This window comes from Xiphias gladius, chromosome 20, assembly GCF_016859285.1.
Source record: "Xiphias gladius isolate SHS-SW01 ecotype Sanya breed wild chromosome 20, ASM1685928v1, whole genome shotgun sequence".
Classification (NCBI taxonomy): domain Eukaryota; kingdom Metazoa; phylum Chordata; class Actinopteri; order Istiophoriformes; family Xiphiidae; genus Xiphias; species Xiphias gladius.
In genome coordinates, this window is record NC_053419.1 from 8,290,525 (window position 1) to 8,317,255 (window position 26,731).

Sequence of the window (26,731 nt, forward strand, 5' to 3'; positions counted from 1 at the left end):
TCAATTTTGTGCTTATTTAGTTATTTACAGTAGCTGTCTTGTTTATTTTTTGTTTTGTTTTCTGACACATCAGAGTTTGGTTGAATCCCATAAATAGTGGATCACATTTTGCTGTCTAGATTTGTCTTATGTACTTCTAAAAATTGCACAGACACACAAATGACAAACATTAGCTAATATTTCAAGTGCTTTCATTGTGAGAGCTTTTAGTTTGGCCAACATGCTGCAAATCACGTCTGTGAACTTAATAGTCCAACCTCTCTTATTGTGTCTTTAAAACCTAATAATTTGCCTTACTTGTGCTGATTTTTTTTTTACTCTATACTTACGGACAGTTAGGCCTGGTGAATGTACATGGTCATGCAAGATTTTTTTTCCATGTCTTTTATGCTATTTCTTCTATTTTGTTATGAAAATCACTTGAATGTCGTGACTCGACTAAAAAAGCAGAATGGTAGGCCACTTTGCTACTGTTGCACATGCAATTGGAATACTTGAAAACTCAGTACATGAAAAAGCTACATAGTCACAGTAAGGATAGTACCTAAAATTACTTCCTAATGATATCCACCATTTATATTTAGACTATAAGCTAGAGTAAATAAATATACTCACAGTCTGTATAGACTGGGTTTAAAGAATTAAAAATAAATAATTACCTTTAAAGATGCATTCCTATCCCAGAAATCGATCTAATACTGAGTGTTTTCCATGTGACATCCTGCTTTTGGAGTCCTAGCTACTAATGCTAATTACATCTGCCCATGAGCATGTGCACATGCACATGAATTAGATTAGACTCAACTGTCATGAATGATTGGGGGGTTAAAAAATCACACAAATTAATTTAATTTGAACATTTAACATGATCAATTCAAAAGGGTATGGCTAAATAAGGCTGTAGTGTAGCAAAGCGTATGCCCAGGCATGTTGGAAAGTCATAGCAGCACGTATCAAATCCTCAAGAAATAAACACAGTTTCGACCACTGTAACACCATGGAATTAGTGCGAGAGTTAACTGCTTACTCTCCTGCTGTCTCCCTTTCCCTGTTCCAATCCGTTTCCTGATCTCTGTCTCGGTTCCGCTCTCTCTCCTCTGTCCATAGTAATTAGATGGAATCAATGTGAGGTAAAGAAGCTCAGCAAAGGGCAGAGACGAAACACACAAAAACATTTAGTGACAGTAGTGTAGCATCAGCAGCAAATGATGTCATGGCCGATATATCTGCTGCTGACCATTTGTGTGATGGATTGAGGGATGGGAGAGGAGGAGGTGGACACAGAAATGGAGTGATAGGAAAGAAAGATCCAGTGAGAGGGAGTGATATACAGAATTTAAAGAGATGAGGAGAGAAGAGAAGGATGGCAAAAATGAAGAAAAAATGAGAGGGCAACAGGTGTGGATGAAGTGTTAAGTCAGCGAGAGAGGAGGTTGGAGGGGAAATAGGGAGGCATGAAAACATAGAGAGAAGGAGAGGGAAAGATGGAGGGAATGAATATGAGTGGACATATTCGTCTCTCAATCGGGATATGGACTCCAATAAATAACATGCTCTCTCAGTCAACAGCATGATGTCACCACAGTCACGAACAATCTCTCCCTCTCTCACTCACACATACACACACACACACACACACACACACACACACACACACACGTACACTTACAGATTACAAGGCAGTGGCGTATGTGGGGTGGCAGATGTAACTGCACTGTTGCGTTCATTAAAAACGAAATACAAAATTCACTCAAACTCATTAAATCTCCATTGCACCATATTTTTCTCATCCTGTATTTGATTTTCTTAATTCATTTCACTCCCTTCCTTCATTTTCTATTGGGTGTTCTTGTACTTTGGTCATTGACATTCCTGTAGTGCTTGTTCTCAGTATTTACTGTGTTAGGCACCCCATTAATGGTATTGCATTGCTTTGACTAAGGACTTTCCGGTGTATCTCAGGATTAGAATAAGAAATGCAGACGAAATACACAGAGAGAGAAGGGTGAACGAGGAGTCAGTGAAAATAAAGAGACAAAAAGAGATCAAGACAAACAGCAAGAGAAAATAAGGCTCATTTTAACCATGGAAGTGATCAATCTTCAGGTTCTCCATGCTTGAGAGGATTCACTTTGTATCTAATGTGAGTGATGGTATCAATGCTGAAATGGAATAATCTGGAAGAAACAGAGACATCCGGAGCAGCCATGACTAATGTGTTTTGTTTCATTTGAAAATTCAGTTTTTAACTTTGTCTATGTGTGAAGATGTACCATAAGCAGGGATTCTCTTTTTTCATAGCCCAAGTCATCAGTTGGTGAGTAAATCCATCATAATCAAAACACCAAATAATGCATTCACCTCCTGGGTATTGCTTTGCGTACCTAATTTTACAGTTTGCAATTGTCAATGATTGTGAATGTGTTTCAGAGATCTTCCCAAGTCTACCTGATCAAAATAAAAGCATGGAAAAACTGCCCAAAACCAATGTGCAAAAAGATCAAATCTGAAAGGGGACAGTCAGAACTGGTCCAAAATGAGGTTGGACACTGTTAGTGGCATGAGGAGCCATGTGAATGTAAAGTCATAGAGACAAATTCCTAAAACAAGAAGTACCATATGATCAGAGATGATAGTGAGTCTGGTTGGATCCACTTGGTCATTAGGCATGTTTGTACATGGACCCATGACAATATGATTGTGGTTCTACCAGAATATGGTTCTATGTGGCCTCAGTTAGAGTGAATATAACTGGACTCAACCCAAAACAGGTTCCGGGTTGGGTCTTCTTTAGGAACCTTGTGTACTCGTGAGAACCTCTATTTGTATGTGTTTGTTTGTCTATACGTGTTTTCCAGTTCAGGGTGAAATAGGAAAACAGATGAATGAATGCATGAACGGATGGATGGATGAACAAATTTAAAGCAACATATGTGAAGCTGTGATGTGAAAAGATTTTATCCTCTTCCCCTCCTCCTTGACCACACAAAGGTTCAGAGGTCAGGGTCAGCAGAACAGCACAGCATGTCTGGTACTAGTTGGACATTCAGTATCTTGCTTAAGGACAGCAGGGAAATAGTTGTTAACATAGATGCTAAAAGCTGTAAGAATTCAAAGAATTCAGTCAACAGGTACTCTCTTTACTATTGGCTTGAATTGTCATTTCAGTTTATTCTGAGGCTAAAGCAATGTTTCATGTTTTCATATGTATAACACGGATTATGTGTGTATATGTGTATGAGTAATATACCATAAAAAACAGTCTGAATAACTGACTGCTATCAGCATTGCAACCTCTCTGAATCTGCGTCTCCCACGTTCTCACTCTCATTTCTTCATCTGTCATCTGATCTGTTCTTCTCTCATGTCTTTTGCTATATCTGCCCTACCAACCCAATACCTCTAAACAATCTCATCGTCCGTTTTTTCACTGGCAATCAAAAATCAAATTCAAGTTGCTAAGGCTTGCTGGAGTAAAGCTTAATTGGCATGACCTCTGGGTCTCACTCATTTTCCCTCTGTACATTTACAGCTTTCCACAATTTTTTATTTCCTTTGTTTTTTAAAGTGATGTTTCATTAAGAGATTGTGAGTAGACATTAATCACGTTACAAAAGCTGAATGGAGATGGCACACTCCATGATATTTCCTTAGTATCAGAAAAAAAAAATTATTCTTGGGGGGGGTCTTGTTGCTGAAGAAATTATGCAGTATTGGTGGAAATATACTACAAATGACATCCGGTGACATTTTTCCATGAAATACCTGGCTACATCAGATGTAGCTTTTGAGACATTATTTTGATTTTCATAACTAATGCGAATCCATTTATGTAGTATATTTAATTATTTTATTTGTTCTCCTTGTTTTTAAAAGAAAAAAAAACAAAACAAAACTTTGTTCCGATCTAAAAATCTAAGAGAGGTAAAATTGTTTTTATATGTTTATTTTCCTGAGCCTTCTTTTCAAATATGTTTTGATAAAGAACATCAGCAGCACAAAAATATTTCAAGATACTCTTTGGTCTCATCGCAGCCACTTACACTGATTATTACTGAATTCATAATCACATTTGGTTTTTAAAGATATTTAAATGAATCTTTGAATGAAAGCATGGAATATGGCCAAAATTTACTTGACACAGCTTTCTAATATTAATCAAATCCTCACACACACCTATAGGTACACGTAAAGACGGTGTGTGCTTTCCTATGTATGTGCATTTTGTACAAATTGAGTCAGAGTTCTTCCCCATTCTATCCCTTTGTACTGAATATGTATATGTGTGTGCACATGCATTAGTCAATGTTCTTACGAGCGCAAGTGTGCATGTGTGTGTGCGCGTGCGTACGTGTGTGTGTATGAGTGTGTGTTATGCTCTCTGCCAAGTGGGGTATACCCTGGGGATTCCTGTCAATCAAACTGGCTAGCAATTTGTCAGAGAAACAAGGCACTTTCCAAGACAGACAGATGTGTATATGTGTGAGTATAAGCCCTTCATATATTTGCGTGTGTGTGTGTGTGTGTGTGTTTCTGTGTGTATGATATCTGGGGCAAAGGTACAACTGGCAATCCTATCAATGTTATGTGGTTATACATTGTGTTATGATGGCTTTACATGTATAGGTATTTGTGTGTTTTACCGTATTTTTTACGTGTGTATAGGTATGTGCATTCATGTTGCATGTGTGTGTGTGCAGGTGGCAGCCAATTCTATGTAGCATGAAAAACAATTGCAAATGGTAGACAGTGACAGCTACACTATAGTGCTCATTCACTCACACATACACACACACACACACACACACAGTTCTTCCAAAAGACAGAACTGACAACTCTCTTTCTTCTATTCATGTTATTCATTCCTCACTCTATCCATATCTGTTATTCCCCGAAGTGCTACCTTTTCACCTTTTTCTTTCTTTACTTTGCTTGCTCTCTCTGTCTTTTTTCTGTTTTTCTGAATAGCACAAAAACTAAAAATAGGTAAAAACTGATCAGTACAATACAGCTAAATTTTGTACTGAAAAGAATTGTAAATGTAACATTGTATATATTAGGCAATGAAGTCAGTTTTGTGTAAAAAGTGTAAGTCTTATTTTAAATGATTTTTTTTAAAGAAATAAGTTGTATTAAAATAAAATAAGGGAGAAAGAAAAAGCAGTGGTTTCACCTTTCACACAAACAGCACTGTTTGGGTCACAGCTCTAATTTTCCCAGTGCTCTAATCTAAACTATTTCCAATCAAATATTAACTGAGTTTCCTTTTCATTCTGTCTGCCTGTCTGTTTCCATTTCCTACCATCGTTTCTCTATTTTCTCCTACTATATAAATACATATGTATATACATATGTACACACGTACATATATACATATTCATATACATTCATATATACATACATATACATATATATATACATATACATATATATATACACATATATATACACACACACATATATATATATATATACACATATATATACACATATATATATACATACATACATACATGTATGTATATATACATACATGTATGTATACATGTATACATGTACTCATATATGTATACATAAATACATACACACATTCACACACACACACACACACACACACACACACACACACACACACACACACACACACACACACACACACACACACACACCATTCAGCCAAAACATTAAAACCAGTAACTGGTTTAAATATTGTGGTTCGTCGGTACATTCCCCAAAGACAACATTGCTATTTCCTAAACTATTTCTGCTCAGTTAATGCGTGAATGTGCTTGTGTGTGTGACCCTCGTGACATAGTGTGCGTAACAGGGGACTTGCTGACTTCTTTAAACCCTTTCTTTGGGAGAGCTGACTTAAACCACCCAACTCATTGGCTAATAAGACAAGGCCACTCTTCGCTAAAAGTCAAGTGACATATTGAGTCCCCTGTTAAACACAGTTAAACACACACACACACACACACACACACACACACACACACACACACACACAGTTAAACACACACACACACACACACACACACACACACACACACACACACACACACACACACACACCAAAACAATTTACACACACTGCCATTTTATGGCCATGCATCCTATGTGAACTCTCAGAAGAGCAGTCACTGCATTATGTAGGTCTATTCAGCTTCCCTTTTCTCCCTCAAAACCATAGCACACAAATCATTTGAAACATGCTCATGATCATCAGTTGACCTGACTGGCTTCTTTGTTAAATCCTTATTTGTTATGGGGGTAGCCTTGGCGATGTGGCCAAAATATTAGCACCATGCAGTGAGGCATGACCAGCTTCTCTGTTTTTGATTGAGGAAGTGAATTACCCCTAAGCTTTCTCACAGGTATAATTTACTCTTTTACTGCTGCATCTTTGGCCTCACTGTGAATAAACAGCTACTGGAGCTCAAACTGGCCAATCACACACACCAAAATAATAGCTAACATCGAGAACCATACAGCAATTATTACCCTAACTCCACAAGCGGTCGACTAAATCACAATAAAAACAACAAAAGCAAAATGAAAATGAGCATAGCATTTTTTTAAAATGAGCTCAAGATGCATGAAATCGAGTTTATACAAAAAAGTAAGATGACTGGCTTTGTCAGTATGATAAAACAACATTACCATATTATACAAGCAGAAAACATTTAATTACAGCAGACAGAAGGATATCTGAGTATAGAAGAGATTAAGTGATTTAAGTAGAGTAAAAAAAAGAGTTGAGAGAAGTTGAAAAAAGTACAGCAGAATGTTGTAGAGCATCAGTAGCACCCACTAGAGTAGTGCAGCAAAGACTAGAAGAGAGAGAGTAGAAATAATACAGTAGAGTGGAGCAAAGTAGAGCACTGTGGAGTACAGTAAAGATGAGAGGGAGAGAAGAGCAAAGCAGAATAAATTAAAGTCAAACTGTCCCACTTGGGTTGAACAGACAAAATAAAATAAGGAGAAGCAGAGATGGACCGCAGCGTAGAGGAGGAGCATTGTAATGAAGATAAAATGCATACTCACCAAGCTGACTGCGTCTCTGAGCGTAGGCTACCACCACTGCGGCCAGAACTACACAGCACAACGATGTCACAAGGTTTGCCATCTGGAGACACACACAAAGCAAAGTCATCAGCGTGACCACGAGAGAGACAGAGAGCCGGCGAGTGAGTGTGTCCACCTGTCGTCCTGACTGACTGACAGACCACTAGACACTTAAAACACCATGTAAGAGATGGAGAGATAGCTGCTTCCTGTCCTCTCAACCTCTCAGTGTCTCTTTATCTCGTTTCACTATTATAGTCCCTGAAGTGGGTTTTTTTTTTTTGTCCTTTGCTATTTCCTTGTTAGTCATTAAACTCCTATATTTAAAAAAGGGATTTCTAAAACAGAACCCCCCCACCCCACCCCCCGACTGTTCATCAGTCTAATGGGTCCATACTCCCTGGGATGGGCTATGGCCATCAGCTCTTAAAGGCATAGCACACCATAGACAAACACACTGCTTTCATGTAAAACAACAAGGCATCCCATGGCCCTGTTGTTGCCTGATGTACAAAGTTTATGACCTCAGTTTTAATATTCACGTATTTGTTTAGAAAATGTGATGTAGGGTGGAGGACCTGAAGGGTTTTCTCCTATTTCACTTTTTCATGCTTCAATGCCTTTGTCTCTTTTGGTTTTCTTTACTTCCCTTTAGTCTAGCAGTCCTTTCTTTATCTTCTTCCTGTTTAAACATCCGTTCCTTTAATGTTTTAAAATTTTGACAAATTCATCATTTTGGCATATTAACAAATTTTCTCGCCAACACCAATGAAGATGTCTAATTTAAAGAACATATCTGGTTAGGTAAAGGAAAAAAAAGGACGTTTTGAGAAATGTGCTTATTTCACTGTCTTGCCCAGAGTAAGATGAGGAGATTGATACCACTGTCATATCTGCACGCTAAATATGAAGCTACTTTGAACAGCTGGCTAACTTAGCTTAGCACAAAGGGGCGGAGACAGGGGGAGCAGCTATCTTGGCTCTGCCTTAAGATAACATAATCGCCTAACAGCACCTACTAACCCATGTTGTTTGTTTATTCCGTACAAAAATCAAAGTGTAAAAACAATGGGGGGTTATGTGCCAGATAGGGCTGTCAGTTTTTCAAAACATCAGGACTGACCTGGCATGAATAAATCTTGGTCTGAACCAGTTGCAGTAGGTTTCATATTTATCATACAGACATGAGAGTGGTATTAATCTGGGATTTCAGAAGTAGTTACATGATGAATATTTTTTTCTTTTCGGTTTGCTTGTTATTTGTTCCACCCAGTACATCATGTAACTTCCCCTTAAAAGTTTTGCCTTAAACACACAAGATGTGGGGTCAGAGGACGGGGTCGGCTACAACAAAACTACACCACTGGAGCTTGTGTGAATTCACCATCCTGCTCAAGGTCACTCGGGCAGATGCCTGCCAACAAGGTAGCTTGAACCCAGATCCTCCCATTAAAATGTGGCCCCCCTCTTCTCTCTTTCCCATCCCCTCTCCACTGTTCAGAGAGAAGAGATAGTTGGCTCTCTTACAGACAGAGGTTGTGTAAGGGTCTCCTTGCTGCTGAGGCTTGCTGTGAGTAAGGTGTGTGTGTCTGCGTGCGGAGAACAAAGTGAGCACTCTAAACAGAGGCAAAGGAAGGAGAGTGAATTTCCTTGTTCTTTTGATGCAGGACTCCAGCTGTTACAAACCACTGTCATCTCACATTACCTCTTGCTCTGTGTTTAGCTTCAGCTGTTTTTTCCCTTTATTCTTCCTCTTGATTCTCTTTTCCACTTCTCTTCTTTTACAATGTCACTCTCAGTCTTTCTCACCCACTTCACTATGTATGTCTCATTTTCCCTCCTACATATCATATCCTTCACTCCCTCTGTCTCTCTTTGTTAAGGCTGAACAGAACACCGCTACACCATGTTTAAGCATCTTACAAAGAAAGAAACGTATCTGCAAGTATTGCTGAGTGACATTCAGGAACATGAAAAGCTTTTACAGTCGGACTAAAATGTCAAAGTGCAATAAAACAGTCAAATGCATTACACACACGGTAGGGAATTTCTTTTTTTACTAACGACCAAACTAATGGGGTTTGAAAAGAAAAGCTTTAACACTCAAACAGCTTATTACAGTGAAGATCAAACAAAGGTTTACTTAAATTACAAAAACAATTGTGTCTGCAAAAAAAGCAATAACAATAAATAAAACTTTCACACCTCAATTATTTATTCATTAAACAAGTCGGGTTTTCAAATAACAAATCAGGTGTAATTTATTTACTCTTGTCTAATCAACACAAAGTGATTAGATGAAAGTTATTAGAAATCATTAAGATAGCTGCACTGAAGAAAGTCCCTGCAACACACTTTCTGACAATTACGAAAAATCACAAGAAATGCTGGAGTCAACAGAGCGCACGTTGCCAGTGCTGCCCAATGTTGTAGCGTGTCCGTATTTGGCCACTCCAGTTGGATCATGATCATATCCCAGATTCGATCCACTACCACTACAGTCCAGAGTGTCACCACTCCGCAGGAAGGGCCCTCAGTATTACAGGGGGAACCAATGTACAAATAAACTGGTAAACTGGGAAATACACTTCCACCATTATATAAGTAGGAAACATCACCATGGATACTGAGGCAGTTGATGCATTCCTCACCCACCTGTTTCCATGCGAATGCACAGCTTTTCCATGACGATAGGAATGTGCTATAATGTAGATGAGTACATTTTTTGATATTGATGAATAAACAACTATAAGCTAATTGGTTTTTATTCTGTCTTTACAACATATTCTGTAATCTCCCCGTGATAATTTCTTCTCACCATAAATTACATTTGATTTCAATCTCTAAACTGTGGAAAATGTTGACCAGTTGTTTTGGTCGTTTGAGGCACGGGAGCATTGTTGTCACATGTTTAGCTGTAACGTTTCAGCTATCTTCTGCACATGCTGCTCCACCTGTTGAATGCTGCCCCGCACTCTAATTTGCATAGTTAAAATTTACTGGTGTTGCACTCTGCTTTAATCACACTTATTTAATATGCATCTCATATTGTTTTTACTGCATTAAAAGTAAAAGGGGCGAAACTCTTCCCTAAGTGAAAAGTTGGTCCAGTTATATTATCGTAATGACGGCATTTAGTTTTTAGCTGCAACAATCCCTTGATATTGCTATTAAGGTTTGTTTCATCATACATCACATATAATGCTCTTTTTATGTAGATTTACATGTGAATTCCCATGAAATACTAGGATCTTAATTGCCAGTATTCACTTCTACATTGTGAAACACTTTACATGAATTTAATGGAATCATCGTATCTTTTCTCATTAACTTAGTGTAAATCTATAAGTTTTTATCAATTTCAAGTTAATTCAATGTAAACATTTGTAATTTTTTAGTTTTCAGAACTTAAAATCAAGAGTTGTTCTGACTTAAAGTTTGTTTTATAATAAGTTGAATGAATACACTGCTGAGAGTTCACTCAACTCATGAAATTAGAGAAACGTCACCACCATATTAGACTTCCTATTATTCATTCTTTCAGGGTGAAACCTCTCCAGAGACTCCTCTCTTTTGTAGTGTGAAGAAAACAGATACAATGGAAACTTGATGTGTATCATTAATACATCTGAAGATAAGTCATGGTTGTTTCTTCTCACAATAATGGAAACAATCCAAACCACGATGGGGGTCAGTATTGAATTCATTCCCTACCCACCAACATTTATAATTAACAAAGTCACGGGGAGCAGCCTTGCATTTAGTCTTTGTGAAGACCTTGGTTCAAAATGTTGTAGCTGTAAGTTCTTCACATGGAGAACTGACTCTTTAGCCTGAGAAAATGTGAAAGGAAAAGAAATCTGTTTGTAACAATTACTTTAAGTGTGATTGAATTCATTAAAACTTAATATCTTCCATTTGTTGATCTTCTTTTCTCAAGTTCAGTTAACTTAACTTTACATTTCCAAATCTCATTAGGTAACTTTTAACTAATACTGCAACTTAAGTTCACTTCTCTCATTTTTAAGGAAGGTGGGAAACTTTGAAAGATGGAAATAGTAAGTGAAAGTTTACATGGATGCATGTGATTGAGAGAAAGCTTGTATTTACGTGTGTGCGCTTTTGTGTCTATTTGTATGTGTGAGTGATTGGCAGTTCATATGTATTTCATCTGAGCAGATATTGAGGAGAGTGACAGGGGGTGAAATTAAAATTGCATCCCTTGTCAGAGCATCACAATCCCCATCTCTGCTCTTCATTTTCTAAGTGCTGGTTTGTCCATCAAAACCCCAAATAGTGTGTTTGTGTGCGTGTGTGTTTTGTGTGTGTCTGTGCATATGCTTTCGGGATCCTCTGGGTGCAAACGCTCTAGTGTGTGTGTGCCTGAAACTGTGGGGGTATTTAGCCCGTCTATCAGCAAACAATACAGTTTTGAAATCTGACAGCTTCAGATCGCTCACATAATGATAGCCCACGGGCGGTTAGTGCTGAAATCACACAAACTCAATACAAACCCTCCTCCCTTTACCCCCACCCCCTCCCCTGACCCTCCCATTTATTCCCTCTTCTTCCCGTCTTCCATATTTATTTATTCATTTCTTATTGGAGGGGAAAGGGCTGAATAGGCGTGATTCTTTTGGCTGCTTAATTAAAATATATAATTCATCGCTGTGTCAAATGATTTTTGCCTCTGCGTCTTTGTGGAGTCCGATTTTGGAACATTTGCATTTAAATTGGAAAGCCAGGAGGGAAATACACTAGGCGGGCCAGGGGTGTGTGCGTGTGTGTGTGTGTGTGTGTGTGTGTGTGTGTGTGTGTGTGTGTGTGTGTGTGTGTGTGAAAACATAAGGCATCCTTCTCTTAATGAAATGCACATATGAACTCTCTCTTCCTTTCTTTGGTCTTTTTTCATTCAAAATGTGAAACGTCCAAAATCACACAGGTACACAGGACAAATGGCAAAAGACAACATCCTGTAATGGGAAAGGTTGGAGGTTTGTCCCTTGTAATAACTACTTTGTGTCCACTAACAGTCATAGGTTCAGCCAGACTAAAGCATAGATGTAACAAACACATATACATAAACTTTTAGTCTATCTGTTTCTTTCTCTCAAAAACAAAAAACAGCCACATTCCCCTTGTCAGCAAACTGTCCGAAATAGAACAGTTCATTACAAATGTGTCTGCAGAGAAAATAAAGAGAAGCCTTCTCCTGGGTAATAAATGAGCTCTCTGATTTATAGCAAGAGCGTTGCATTTACAGCCCTCAGGAACATCAACCATAGCTATCAAATTTACAGGAGAAGCTAACAATAGCTGACTCAAAGTGTTGCTCAGAAGACCATCAGCAGGAAAGATATCCATCATGTGAGTAACATGTGCTCTGACAAAATGTTAAGAGCAAAGAGTCAAAACAAGGGGTGTGTGCTGAATTGAGATTTATGGATCATTCAGGCAATCTAAACCTACATATGATGCAGCAGGGATGAAGCCGGGGGCGGGCTGTTTTTAAGATGCTGAAACCTGTGTGTTTGGCACCATAGAGGACCTTAAAAGTCTGTAAAGTCACACCTTTCCCTGCCTGCTTGCTTTATATACCGAGCCACACTGACAGTGAGTTCCATACTCTCCACCTGGAGAAATGGGCGGTGCACATAAACGGGAAACACTGCCTAATCTGGCAAACAGAGAGAGTACAGAACAGGCAGCCACACAAACCTTCTCTTGGACCTACAGTAAAACATAGAGCCCCTAAAGGTGTAGTCCCTTTAAATCCAAAAGTTTTTAAAGGATACAAAGAGTCGGGATAAAGTCTTAAAAAATGGCGATTCACCAGGAAATCTTGCCTAGGACAAGAAGAAAGGGTGAAAAACACCAGGTACTTTCAGGGAGGATATTCTAATTCAGTCGTCTTGAAAAATAAAACCTTGAAACTCTGAGGGAAGGAATCATGTCCAGGGGGTACACTTGTATATCAGAAGGATCCCTACTGTAGAAATAATACCCCTGTTCTGTGCACCACTCAGATCCGCGGTGAACAGAACTTACTTACTTTTGACATGTTTGTCCTACCTCAGGGCAAAAACAGAAAAGCAACATTTTTTTAAAAGGAGATGTAGACTAGCATTTTTGGGGGGTATTTTCTCTTTGTTCACAGAGAGATCTCTACAAAATGAAGAATGAACGATAAGTAGGGCTCAAAAGTGTGGTGTTAAACAGCAGCCCGAAGTTGGACTGCCTGGTGAATACATAAAATCCAAAAGTACGGTATTTTTACCTACATCGGTAGGGGTGGACGCAAAATCAAAAACCAAAGAAATATTCCTTTTAGATGCATATTGTGCATCTCCAAAAGTTACATAGACAGAGTGGCTGCTGGCATTTTGGGTGCCGCACACACATGTGCATACACAATTACACGTGCGCTGATGTGTACTGCTGGCATTTGGAGCGGAGCGTTGATAGTCGGATGGCCGTGACCTTTTTCACAGTCATTCTGGCTATAATTGCTCACTAAAGAAAACGTCAATTTTGTCTCAAGAGGTAGCAGGGGTCGAGCCCATAAACACGCAACACGGGCACGCCAACACACACGCTCGTGCATGCGCATGTGGATGACAGCACTTGGCTCCGAGTGATAAATTTGGCCATTGATCACATGTGACTGCTCTCAGCTGGCTGAGATTTAGGGGACCTGAACACGTCAGCCGCCATGTATCATGTATCCTACCGCACTGCTGCTGCAGCGGTGGTGCTGGTGGAAGTCACACATCACATAGCCGCAGTATCTGACGTGTTAGTTCAACACAAGCAGCTGGTAACTGATGATCTTAGTACAAAAATTGCCTACCTCATGGGGCAGTTGTATGAGCTCATCCTGGCCAGTTACTGTCTCTAATAATCTACGGGTGGTATTTTTGTACCGAATTGAATTATTATCAAAGCCTAATACTATTAAATATGGTAGGCTAGGGCCTGGGGCTGTATGTGAATCAACAAGCCCAATGCTTGTGACAGGTAACAGATCTCTGATGCACATGAATGAGTGCTTCTCGTGTGGGATCTTTACCCTTGTATTTTTGCTTGACTGTGTGTATATGTGTGTGTGAGAGCGTTTTTGTCTCCACCCAGCCATCTGGACCTCCTTCTGTGTGTGGAGGCAGATTTAGGTGGTTTGAAAGCTCTGGAAAAACACAGTGTTACCTCCAGCCCTATCACCTCTGAACTCTATAAGTGTATCAAAGCTAAGAAAACAGAGCACTTTGTGTGTCTATGAGTGTGTGTGTCTGTGAGTTTGATCGAGCGTGTGTGTGTCAGCATTCTTAAGGCCTATAAGGCTTTGAGTGATGGGTGTAGACTCCCCTTGGTGAAGAGGGAGCCTCCAGGAGCTGCGCTGCATGTGTGTGTATGTGTGTGTGTGTGTGTGTGTGAGGAAGAGTGTGATGTACGGGCTGTGATGTTCTGAACAGAGGTGTTTTTACAGGGAGTTAATCAGAACCAGAGCTGAAGCCTCACCCATAGTGGATAAAATGCGTGCGTGCGCGCGCACACACACACACACACACACACACACACACACACACACACACACACACACACACACACACACACACACACACACACACACACACACACTTTAAAGTATATGTTGCTGACAGACGTTAGTGCTCTTGCTTTTCCTACCTATTTATGTCTACACTGAAACAGGACAAAATAAATTTGGATAGGGCTGCAGCCACTGATAATTTTCATCACCAGTTCATCTCTTCATTATTAATCCATTAATCATTTTTTAAAAATACAGTACCTAACTTCCAATTAAAGTAAAACAGATTAAAGCAGCACTTTACACACTACCAAACATGATATGTTTTCCTCAAAGTGACGTGCAGTCTTTCAGTATAAAATTTTAAAGAGTACTCCACCGATTTTTTATTGAATTCCTATAATAACTTCAAACTCAGGACACCCAGTAAAAGAAAAGAAGAAAAAAAAACCTTTTGCCCCCCATAGGGAGATTTGGGTGTGTTATGCTAGTAGTGGCTAATGTAGCTAACGTAGCCTTCTAACTCTACACTCCCAGATTCTTTTCATTTTCAAACTATTTGTCTTCAGCCCCAACTGACACTGAGTGACATCACTTAAGAAAATTTATCAGACTTTGTGCAGCTTCCTTTGGAGTCACAAAAGGTCTAAAAAAGGGGAAACTTCTGTCACATGGACTTGATTTGGGTATGAAAAGTCTGACACAGAGCAGAAAACTGTACTTTGCAAATTATGCCACAGACCGGTCCCACAACAGACTGAAACACCCCTAACCTGTTTTACCACTTACTCAAAATAATGTAAAAATGCCACAGAAGTACAGTTGAGTGCTCAAAAACCACCATATGGCGAAGAATCAGAGACAGAAGGGGATAACAGCTGTCGTTGCATCTTCCACCTGCAAAGACATGGACCCAATTTACACGGTCGAGAAACAGGGGTTTCGTGAGTTGGTGCTAACACTAAACCCAAGGTATGCAATGCCAAGCTGTACATTGTGAGTGTCAAGTAGAGGAGGAAATCCACATGTATTTATCTTGCATTTATTTATTCAATGAACTTACAGAAAACGTGCTATATCATATTGTTGTATGGATATGAAATTACCTATTTCGGGATATGAGATTTTGGTCATATTGCACAGCCCTAGCACAGAATCAACAACTACAAAGACTTCTGTGAGAAGCTAAATAATGAGCTCTGTACTAGTCAAGAGCTGAGTTACTTTAAATAAGAGTAAATTAACAGAGGTAGAAATTCTGAGATATGTTACTCTAACTAGTAATAAGTTCACAGAAGTAAAAACTCTAAGTTGGATGAATTCAAATCCTAAACTTACAAAATTAAGTTAAATAGTCCCTCTCGAGATTTTACTGAAATTTGTTGTGTTGAAAGTTTGAAGTTTCTCAACTTTTTCTTTTGTACAGTTTTTTGAGCCTTTATGAAACCACATCACCACAGAAAGATAACGTAATCATGACAACAACTAATTGGATCTCGGTGTCCGCTGTGTTGCCGTGTGACAGCCAGGAAGGTAGGAAATCAACCTACAAAATGTGTGGCATGCCATGAAAGTGGTCATCAGTGATGTACGTAAGGTATGCCTCGCTTGTAGTTAATGAGCAAAAACTTTGCCAGTGAGGTCTGTGGTGGATTCAGTAGTTTCAATTTGTATTATCATAATTACAGCTAAATTCAAGTGACCCATGTCCAAATGTTTTGCTGCATCTATGTATAAAAAACACTGTCACCGCCCCTGCTGTACCTTCTTAAAGATGTATGGAATTTTTTGAGGTTCAAATATGCGAAGACTCAAAAGAAAAAAACAGTTTTGTGGCATCTTTGTCTTATCATTCTATCGATTCTGTCTGGCAGCCCACCGTCTTTACAATTGTGTATGCATAGACAGGAATACTTGATTCAGGACATCACTCTGATAAAGGTATGACTGAACTGAAAATCTATCTATTGTTTTGTCTTCACAACATTAGCACTGCCGCATCTTTTTCAGAGAATTGAATATTTGAAAACTAGAGGTTATTGATCTCTCAGACCAAAGCATTAACTGTGGATAAGGCCTTAAATTGGAGAGAAAGAATGTGAAGGGCAAACAGAAAGAGAGGAAACCAGAGAGAAAGAAGACTGTTAAGTAGAGGGAGGAAGAAAGGGCAGATGGTGAGTGAAAAATAAATGGAAAAGAAAGGCAGAACATCAGACGCAAGAAACCGAGAAAGACGAACACAAATTTTCCCTCTGTCTCACTGCAGTGATGTGTATGTGTGTATGGGACTTGTTCGTGTGTGAATGCAAACCTTAGTGTTTCCTAACATGTTTTGGAAACTAAAAACAGTATGTTTACTCAACCTGTTTGCCAAGCCTCTTTAGTAAATATGGTGGATACAGTAGCAGCATAGACTGGGCGTACACACACCGCACATATACGCAACCAAGCACACATACACTACACAAATACTATGTGTTCATCTGTCCACTGGCCTTTACCGCAGGAGGCTATTTGTAGAGTTGATTCCTGTGGCTGTCATGTAGGTCTGTCTATCAGTTGGGTGGCCTTTCAAGCACACGCAGAAATATACGGTGCACACACACATGTACGGGATAGACCGACGCACACAAGAACAGACAGACACGTATGTTAAGGCAAACACAATATAAGTCATGGATAAACTAGAAGGCACTCATGCAGTGTATGTCATTTATGCAAATGAAACGCACGCACGCATCCATCCATATATGTACACACAAAACACACATGCACTTTAAGTTGGGTGGCCCAGAACCTCTGTTACCAGATAAATATACTAAATATACTGGAGTGTTCACAGTACAGGTAAGTATCTGTTGATTCACTCTAAGCAAATACATGACTGAAATAGTTTTGTGTGAGTGTGCATTCAAGGACAGTAGCATCCTTGCCTGACTCGCTTGATGCGAAAGTTCTCAAGAAAATGAGAAATTGTGCTTGATAATACTTATCGATTCTAATTTTTTTTACCCCTTCTGTAAAGGCCTTGTACACATATATTATAAATAAATTCATTATAATACTCCACCAAGAACTTACAAAGTGCACCAGTCTGAAATCAACTAACAGTAACTCATTAGGAAGGAAAAGAAAGCACATTAATATTAAAATATTCCTAAAACTTGATTTGCTGAGCAGTCAGTAGGCTAAAGAGAACCTTAGATTGGGTTGTTTCATGTTATAATGGCAGGTCTAAACTAGAACATAATGAACTAATAAGCATATCGTTCCGTATAGGGTAATGTGAAAAGTAGAGTCCTAATAAAACACAACACTGTATAAAAGACACATTTTGTCCAAGCTTGTAATTAATTAACAGGTAACAGAGGCCGAAAGTTTGTAAAGCAGTGTGTTTTGGGGGGAATATATTCAGACAGACATGTACTTTACTCATACACTAAATTTAAAAAAAGACATATCCTTTCTCTTTGGTACTTCAGAGTATGCCAATATAAATATACAAAGACTGTTATTTTCTCTTATATAAATCAAATTCCCATTATTTGTATGTGTCAATCGGGGGATTACTGTGTAACCGTCTTGAAGTGTCTTGCTTGAGGGCACTTTTGTAAGGTGGCACTTGAGTTTCAGTCTTTCCTCAGTATGCAGGTACACAGTCCTGTCTAGGAGAACAAAAATGTGACAAAAATGAAGCAAGTATGGTAGAAAAAGTGTTACATATCATCAAACGTCGTAATGAGTAGAACGTTACGAGTGGACTGAGTGCACCTAAACCTGCTGATCTTAAATCATACTCGTGTGCTTAGCAGAAGGAGGAAGAGTCATCTACCGCTGAACAGCACTGTTCTGAAGGACTACACTTAGTCATCGCTGACTTACCACTGATGTCATTATCTAAGCTCACCCTGTGTCTATACATGTGTGTGTTTGTTGGTCACGGAGAGTGAGAGAGTTATTCATTAACTCTGTCAACACTCTCTGTTCACCACAAGCCCTATAGGCACATATTCTGTCAGTCATTCTCTTTACTTTCTGTCTCTGCCAGTGACGCTTTAATTCAACAATTTACCTCAAGCTTTTTGTCTCTTTCTCCCTCGATCCATGTCTCTCATTCCACCTTTTCTATTTCCACCTGCTGCTCTCCTGTCATCCTCTCTACCTTTTCTTTGCCCTTCTCTATTCACCTCTCTCATATACTCTTGCCTCTGCCATTTACTATCCTTCCTCCCACTCCTTCCATCTTTTTTCCCTCTCTACCTCTCTCCATATACATTTTTTTTCCCTCTCTCTCTCGTGTCCTCCAGTAAATGCTGATGACAGCATTTCCTATTTTCACACAACGGAGAGCCCTGAACTTCCCGGAGGAATGGCTATGACGATGATACACCAATGAGTAAGCAGGGATGGTGACAACCTCTGAATGTAAACCTGTTCCAGTGCACAGTATAATTCAATAGTTCATTCGTCTTCATATAGACTGAATTAGCTTAGCCTTTAGCAGACATGAGCTTTAGTATGGATGTTTATGAGCCAAAATTCAAATTCCCATGAAGCAATATTTGTTTGGGTTTTTACTTAGAAAAAAAAAAGTCAAACATTTTCGATAGAGAAGTGAGCTTTTGTTAATGGATATTTGACAATTCAAGCTCTCAGATATGTGTGGAAAACACAACTGAGTAACAGCTCCTCCTCCCAGGGCAAACTACTTCTAAGATGCCCTTGAGCAAGGCATCCAACCCCATCAGCTCCATTGGAGCTGCCCTGTGGCCACCAATAGAAAGCCGTATTCACAAGGCAATTCCCTGTTGTTAATATGCATAGTGGCATGAATGTGAATCAGAGCACTGCTTAAAGGAACATACCGGCTCGGTCAACATTATCTGAATACTTGGAGGTTAAAATGTGTATTTTAATTTCCCTCCGCCTGGGGTGATTTCTGAGTAATCATCTGAATTCTTACTATATTGTTGAAGTTAGCTTTCCTCACAAAGCCTACAATTATAGACAGTAATTCATTTATGTATTGTGAGCGCAAGGTAAGTGGCTTTGTAATTTAAAGCAAGTGGCTACGTTCATTTTCAAGGTCATTAGTCATGCAAAGAGGAGATTAGAAGGTGAATTATTGAAACAAACACAAAGCAGAAGAGTAAATCTCAAAGGTAAAGAAAATACCATGACGTACAGATCTCATTGGAGCTGCACATACAGTGTGTGTGTGTGTGTGTGTGTGTGTGTGTGTGTGCGTGTGTGTCCTTACGTGGGTGAGCACAGTAGTGCGTGTTGCTTTAAGTAAACATTTGACTCATCAAGGTCTTGACAGAAGTATTAGCATTCTCTTCCCATTTGTCCTGTCCCACACACACAGTCACACACACCCCTACCACTTTGCTCCTGCCCTTTCATTGTTTATTAGCAAGGCAATCCGTTATACAGATTTGGCAAAGCATCAGCGCGTCCTGGTCCCTGTGCACACACCTTGAGTCCACCCCAGATGCATCTAAATTATCTGCTGTGGCGAAATAACCCATCAGCGCTGGAACGAACATTGCAGCCATGCTCGTCAGAACGTAACATAACAGCAGAAAAAAGGGGTATAGGGAGAAAGAGAAAACAAAAAGGTAGCACTATTAAGGAAAAAATGAAGACACAGATGAAGTTGGACAAAAAGGAGATGAAGAAAAAGGCTGAAAAAACTTGACCAAGAATGAGGAGTGTATGGAGAATTGCTAAGACAACAGGAGCAAGAAGAGTAGGAGGGAGAAGAACTGTATGACTGAAGGAATCTCCTCCATCTCCTCACTCCTGACTAAACACATGCTGCTGCGAGTACACACACACACACACACACACACACACACACACACACACACACACACACACACACACACACACACACACACACACACACACACACACACACACACGGGAGACAAAGCATATTCACAAGTGCTGCTGCACGCACAAATACACACAGATGGATGCTTGTGTGCAGTTTATGTAACTGTGTTTGTCTACCGATTTTCATGAACTCATTTAAGACTGTTACGCAACAGCACTTAGATATTCAACATTCATAATCATTTTTCTCACACGGGATTTGGAAACTCTGGTCTCCTGCATTGCTCAGCCAAATATCTAAGCACCCAATCTGAAAGAAGTCCCTAAACTAAACTGACTGAAAGAATAAACTTAAACCCTAAACTATACTTGAACCCTGAATAGTGATCATAGAAGTGGTATTTAATCTTTTCAGAGCAGGAATTTTAACATCTGTGGGTGGGTATTATTCACACAAAAATGTTAAAAAAGAAGAAATTAAAAAATATCTTGGTATCCTGGGGATTTATTCTTTTTTTCATACCTCATTTCAAACCAGCAACTAATAACTGTCACTGCCAGTGGGAAATACTTAATGACTCTGGAAGTGAGCCAAAATGATGATATGCATTGTTAACCAACGGAAAAAACATGGGTGTAACTCAAGAAATCAACCCATTTTCAGATTCTGCCATCAGTCAGTTCACATAAGGAAACAGATACAGTATTTCAGGGTTTGGTGCAAAGGTCTAGGGCTTATGGGAAATGGTGTTCGTTAAAGGCCACTAAAAAAATAAATACTGAATAAACGACAAGTTTAGATGGTTTTTCAAAAAACTGTTAGGTGAAATATTGTAGAGAAAGGCTATGTTTGAAAGCTAGATTTTAAGTTATTAGTGCTGCTACAAATGCCAGTAGGATTTTGAATTAGGTTTTCATATTTCTGGAACAGAACCTGGAAGTTCCGGTTTGACGTTGGCTCTCTATGACTATTAATAATGTAGGGAACTAAATATCAACGGTGAACTATTTTGCTAACATTTCCCCCACTTTAGGAGAGTGGGACACAATCAAATTTGTTGCAAACACGTTGCTTAGATCACCATAACCACATGCAAAGAAAGGCTAGGACCGAGCATGATAACTTATTTTGCTCATAAAGATGTTGATATGTTGACTGACAGAGAGGTACAGCAGTTGGTTCGTGCGTAATCCTTGCTCATGCTGTGGATGGAGTTGTCTACAGGTTGTCTACCTCATTAGATACTCCATGCTTTAGCTTTTTTAAAGCATGTAGCTTTAAAAATGGCTTCAAAATGGCTTGTTTTCCTTTTTTGAAAAAAAGCAATTTGGTGCCATTTTTCCTGTAAATTATGCAAAGCAACTTCCACAGACTGGAAATTACCCGCGCTGATGATCCATCACAGTAAACAATACAAATGCCGGGTTTTGTCTAATTTCTCAGTTCCATGTTATTCAGTTGGAGCCAGGCTGAGTGATATTTTTGTACACATCTCATTGATCCACAAGATGATTCTGGCTCTCCAATTGGGTGAACAAAGCCAAAGGGCGCGCATGTCAATGAACATTTGATGCAACCCTTAATTTATTTCCTCTTAATCACCTTGCACATACGTTTCTACCAGCAAATAATCCCTCAAAAACACACTTTAAACTTTAATTATCATCTTGCATTAAGGTCTGTATTATTTGTTAGTGACGACAGTTAATTAAAGCTGAGTTAGGTTTTGACATTAAAAAGTTTGTAGTGTAATATTAAATGTTTAAAACTATAATGCCAAATGTCGTACACAGCACAATGACTGAGGAACTGTAATACAGGTATTGGCACAAGTAAATGAGAAAGCTCTAAATGACATTAGCACTGTGCTTTAACATTCTGCTCGACTCAGTAAACCATACAAAACAACAAACCTGGAGAATTGGGCTTTAAAAATGGCATGAAACAAACACAAACAGGAATCTAGTTCATGAAAGATGAGTTAGAAGGCAATTCTTGAGAAAGAGTGGAAACATAAAAGGATGAATAATGACTGAACAAAAGTAATCTCGCAGCGTTGTTATCTGGCACAATGGGATGACAAAGGTTCAATGGTGTACACCAAAGTGGCAATAATGGTTTTTATTGTTTGGAGGTGGCTCAGAAACAGGTAATGCAGAGATGGATTTTAATCAAATGCTTTCTAGCTCCCGTACACATACCTACAAATGAGTGTAAATGCACATGCATGGCTCTTTGGAGCTCCTTTTTAGATTCTGTTTCGCAGCCCATGTGAGATGACTGACAGTCGCTGTTAGATTCCACTCCATTACTTGCATGCACACTCAGACACGCACATATATATATATTGATTACTAAAGTCTGCAGCTTGTGAAGTGGAGTGGAGCCAATGTGAAGTGGGTGAGCAAGGGAGGAGGTATATGTACATACGAACACACACACACTGGGGAATGAAAAGGCAGTGCTAGGACAAATTTTAGGGATATAAAAGACAGACATACACGGCAGAGATTAAACTAAAGGCAATTCAACCTATTTGCTGTTGTCTCAATTTATTTAATACTTGAGAGAAGCATAAAGGAAAGGAGAGGAATTATTCTATAAAATTATTAAAGACTAAGATTAAGATTATTACTGAATTTTTATTCTATGGAGTCAAAGGATTGCTTTAAGAGCACTAACACTAACATTGGAGTTGTAATGTTGATGATCTACATTAAAACTTGAAGCTCAATCTGCTGTTGCATTGATTGTAAACTGCAGATGCATAAAACTGTCATCTCCATGTAGGAGGAGGAGAGGAAAGGAGACAAAATAGACAAGAAGATGAGAAAAAATGTAGGAGAGCCAACCCAGCCCGTCGAGGCAGACGGCCACCCACCATGACCCGGGTTCTTTTCCACCTGTTATAAGGGAGTTTTTCCTTGCTGCTGTCGCCAAGTGCTTGCTCACTGGAAAATGTTGTGTCTCTGTAGATATAACTATAAAGAGTACGGTCTAGACCTGCTCTATGTGAAAAGTGCCCCGAGATAACCTCTGTTATGGTTTGGCGCTAAATAAATAAAACTGAATTGAAATTGAATTGAACTGAGAACCAGATCAATGTAAATGTAGGAAACAGGGTAGCAGCTGAGTCTGTTCTGAACTCAAAGTGCTTGCCTGATCATTCACACTCCAAAAAACACAACACACATACGACCATTTAGCCAGAAGCCAAGCTGATCCTACCACCAAGCAACACAGGTTTCATTTTCCACCTTTATTGCCGCAGCTCCTGATACATACTTTGTTTCTGATGCCCTCCCTTGCACCTCTCTGTCTCTACGTCTGTCTCTCTACCTACCTTTCTTCGTCTTACTATCTATGACTGTTGTCTGTCCATGTTTTGCTGACCTGCATTGGAGAACTTTGGTTTCACAAGGTGTGAAATGAGACTGCATTGATCTTTCTGCCTGTGTGGATGCGTGTTTGTATGAGAGAAAGAGAGAGCTACCCTCCATGTCATCTTCAGCTAAGAGATCTCTCCCACATACCAGTCTCTAGCATTGTTGTAGCTGTCTGTAGCCTCATTCACAAATATGTTGATATATAATGTAGTGTGTAAATGTGTTTAACTGTGTGTACTGTAATTGTACTGCTGCCACATTTATTGAAAGTCTAGTTATAAAGATTTCTGTCAAAGAGTATGGGTCTGTAGATTAATTCTAATCTTTTCTAAACTGGAAGAGAATTAATTCAAAGTTATTAAAATGAATTAATGTAATGGCAGTGCCTTAGAAATGTGATGTGAGGCGAAGAAGATAAAGACAAATACTACTGTGAGAAATGGCATCACAGAGGCAACTAAGAAAGAATTTCTCCTTCTCCTCTCTCCTGAGGCATGAAACACCAACACCAGACCACACATTTTACTATCTAGCAGTCAAAGAACTGCAGTTTCCGGCCCAACAAAAGGCCAAAAACATGGCAATTAATTATGAATGAAGTAAATATTAGCCACCTCCCTGAACAGCTGGGCTTACTTCAATCGCTCACTTGTCCCCAATTATTGTTGGAACCTTTTGATTCCAGTCATCCCTGCAGGCTCAGTACATAACCCTCAGTGAACTACCTCAAAAACTTTCCAACTCTGCCTGCATGTCTACATTTGGGTCCCAGCTCCTGTTGCTAGCATTAGTGAACCGTGACAAATCCCGGTACAGTCTACTGGCTTGAATGTCACAAATTTACTTCCCTTTGCAGTACTAGCCACACTGTAAAACCCATCCCTCTGAAAAGCATTATTATTAAACATTCAGATTTAATTTTCTTTTAAGGCATTAGAGGATCAATCGCAGTTGAAAAAATGGGGAAACATCGTGATTCATTTTGAAATGTATAAATATGAAAAATTTCTGAATTTGATAGCATTTTGCATCTCATTTTTGCTACACTTTTTAGTCACCTCAGTCATAGCTTACATCCAGCTACTTCCAGCTGCATATCTCTTAATTTCATTCCTACAATCCTTCAAGGTACCTTATAATTTATTTAACACCCTTCCCTTCTCATTAGATTTTCTTCTACCGAATTCACTTTTTTAAACATCCTAAATCGTTATGGAAATGTTTTTCTGGATCTTTTCTTCTTCCCCTCTGCCTTCCTCTCTCCCCTCTCCTAGCCTCATTTTCTACAATTTTCACCATTCCCTGGCCATCTAGCCTCCATGAGATCTCTAACCCTATTTACCCCACACCTTCACCTCCTCACATTCTCCACTCTCCTTTCATCTCTGCTTCCACTCTCCAGCACCCTCCCTCCATCATTTTCACCTCCTCTCCCCTGCTTCTATATCCCTTCTCCATCCACTCCCTCCTTCTTCTTCCCTCCTCCCTTCATCCCTCCTTCCTTTGTAAGATAATACATTTGCAGCCTGAGTGATCTATTGATTCCCTGAACCCTAGTGCCCTTCAGAGAGGTAATTTTTTAAGAAGGAAAGAAGATTATACAGAAATGCAGCACATTTCAAGGTGAAATGGGGCTCCTCCTGCTTCACTCATCGATGAAAACATTTCTGCTTTTTTTAAAGAGGTTGATGTGTTATGAGCAAAAGTCCACAGTGCTCCATAGACCTCCTCTGTCATCCTATCTCCTACACTTTCTACACCTCACATGAATCAGTGAAGAGTTTGAAAGAAGGAATGGAAGTCAAACTACATGGCTGATTGGTGGGCACTGCATTTTGGAATTAGCTCAGTGTCTTGGTTCATGAAAAGGGAATTGCAAAGCTATGATTCAAGCTTATGCACAACACTTAACCTTGTCAAGCAAATGGTAAACTGGGCAAAGCAGGGTCTTGTGTCAAAACAGGGCTTAACCATACATGACTGATGTTCCTGACACTACGTTCTTCTAAATGACCTAGATGATACATTGCTGCGATAAGCCAAAGTTATCGATTACCCAAGCTCCTCAGTGAAGTGAGACCAGAAAGTCACTCTCTGAGTCTACCAAGGATCTGGTGACGTCACCACATAGCTAAACCTTGGTTCTCTGGCTTCAAGAAAGAGCTTATGAAAGGACACCAGTGCTTTGGTGTGTTTCGACCCATTAACTCCTTTTTTTCTTTATTACTGGTTTGTTGTTGCATTCAATATCCTCTGAAAATATCAGTTTTTGGAGCAAGGAGAGACTAGGCTGCTAAAAAGCACATAAGCAAATATGGATCTCACAGAAAGGAGGATGCAAATCTTTTTTTTTTTTTCTTGCATTAGAAAGGTTAGTGTTGGGCATCTACCTCTAAAGTCTTCCACAGGGAAACAACAATGAATGCCCCAAAACCATCAGTCCCTGCTTTGATGTAAAATAAATCAAGAGAAAGAAATGCTCACTATAATGGATTACCATTATAAACAGGTATCAACTCTTTGCAAGTTGATTTTAACAGAACGGTGAAATTGATTGAAATCAGTGACTTTCTTAAAAGTAGGAGATCATTGTAAAAAAAAAAAAAAAAAAAAAAAAAAAGTTGTACTTTGGTAAATTGAAGTGTAGACCATCTGTAGTTAAAGAGCTACACCAAATAAATCCACTGTTGGGGTCCTTTCAGAGGTTAATGGGATACCACCTGTCTGATAGCTGTTTACCTTAAACAAAACAGTCACCACTGCATTTTTATGATAGGACAGATTTATATGAAGGATCTTCTGATGACGTGCACAGAAGACTCATTTGGTGAGAACACTTCGTATTAGCAGCAGCAGCAGCTTTAACTTGAAGTTTCCACCATCCTCCTA

The 26,731-nt window shown here is 39.2% G+C and overlaps 1 protein-coding gene across 5 annotated transcripts in view; it reads right to left on the reverse strand.

The window, feature by feature from the left end:
• The window catches only part of cntfr (ciliary neurotrophic factor receptor), a 227,068-nt gene that overhangs the window by 129,331 nt on the left and 71,006 nt on the right, over positions 1-26,731 (reverse strand). For 4 of the 5 annotated variants that reach the window (XM_040156591.1, XM_040156592.1, XM_040156593.1 and 1 more), the window contains one exon: positions 7,048-7,129. In XM_040156591.1, the coding sequence (XP_040012525.1) occupies positions 7,048-7,129 (82 nt within the window). Of the gene's footprint in view, positions 1-7,047; positions 7,157-26,731 lie in introns of those variants that run through there. The other variant, XM_040156590.1, reaches the window with a different exon arrangement.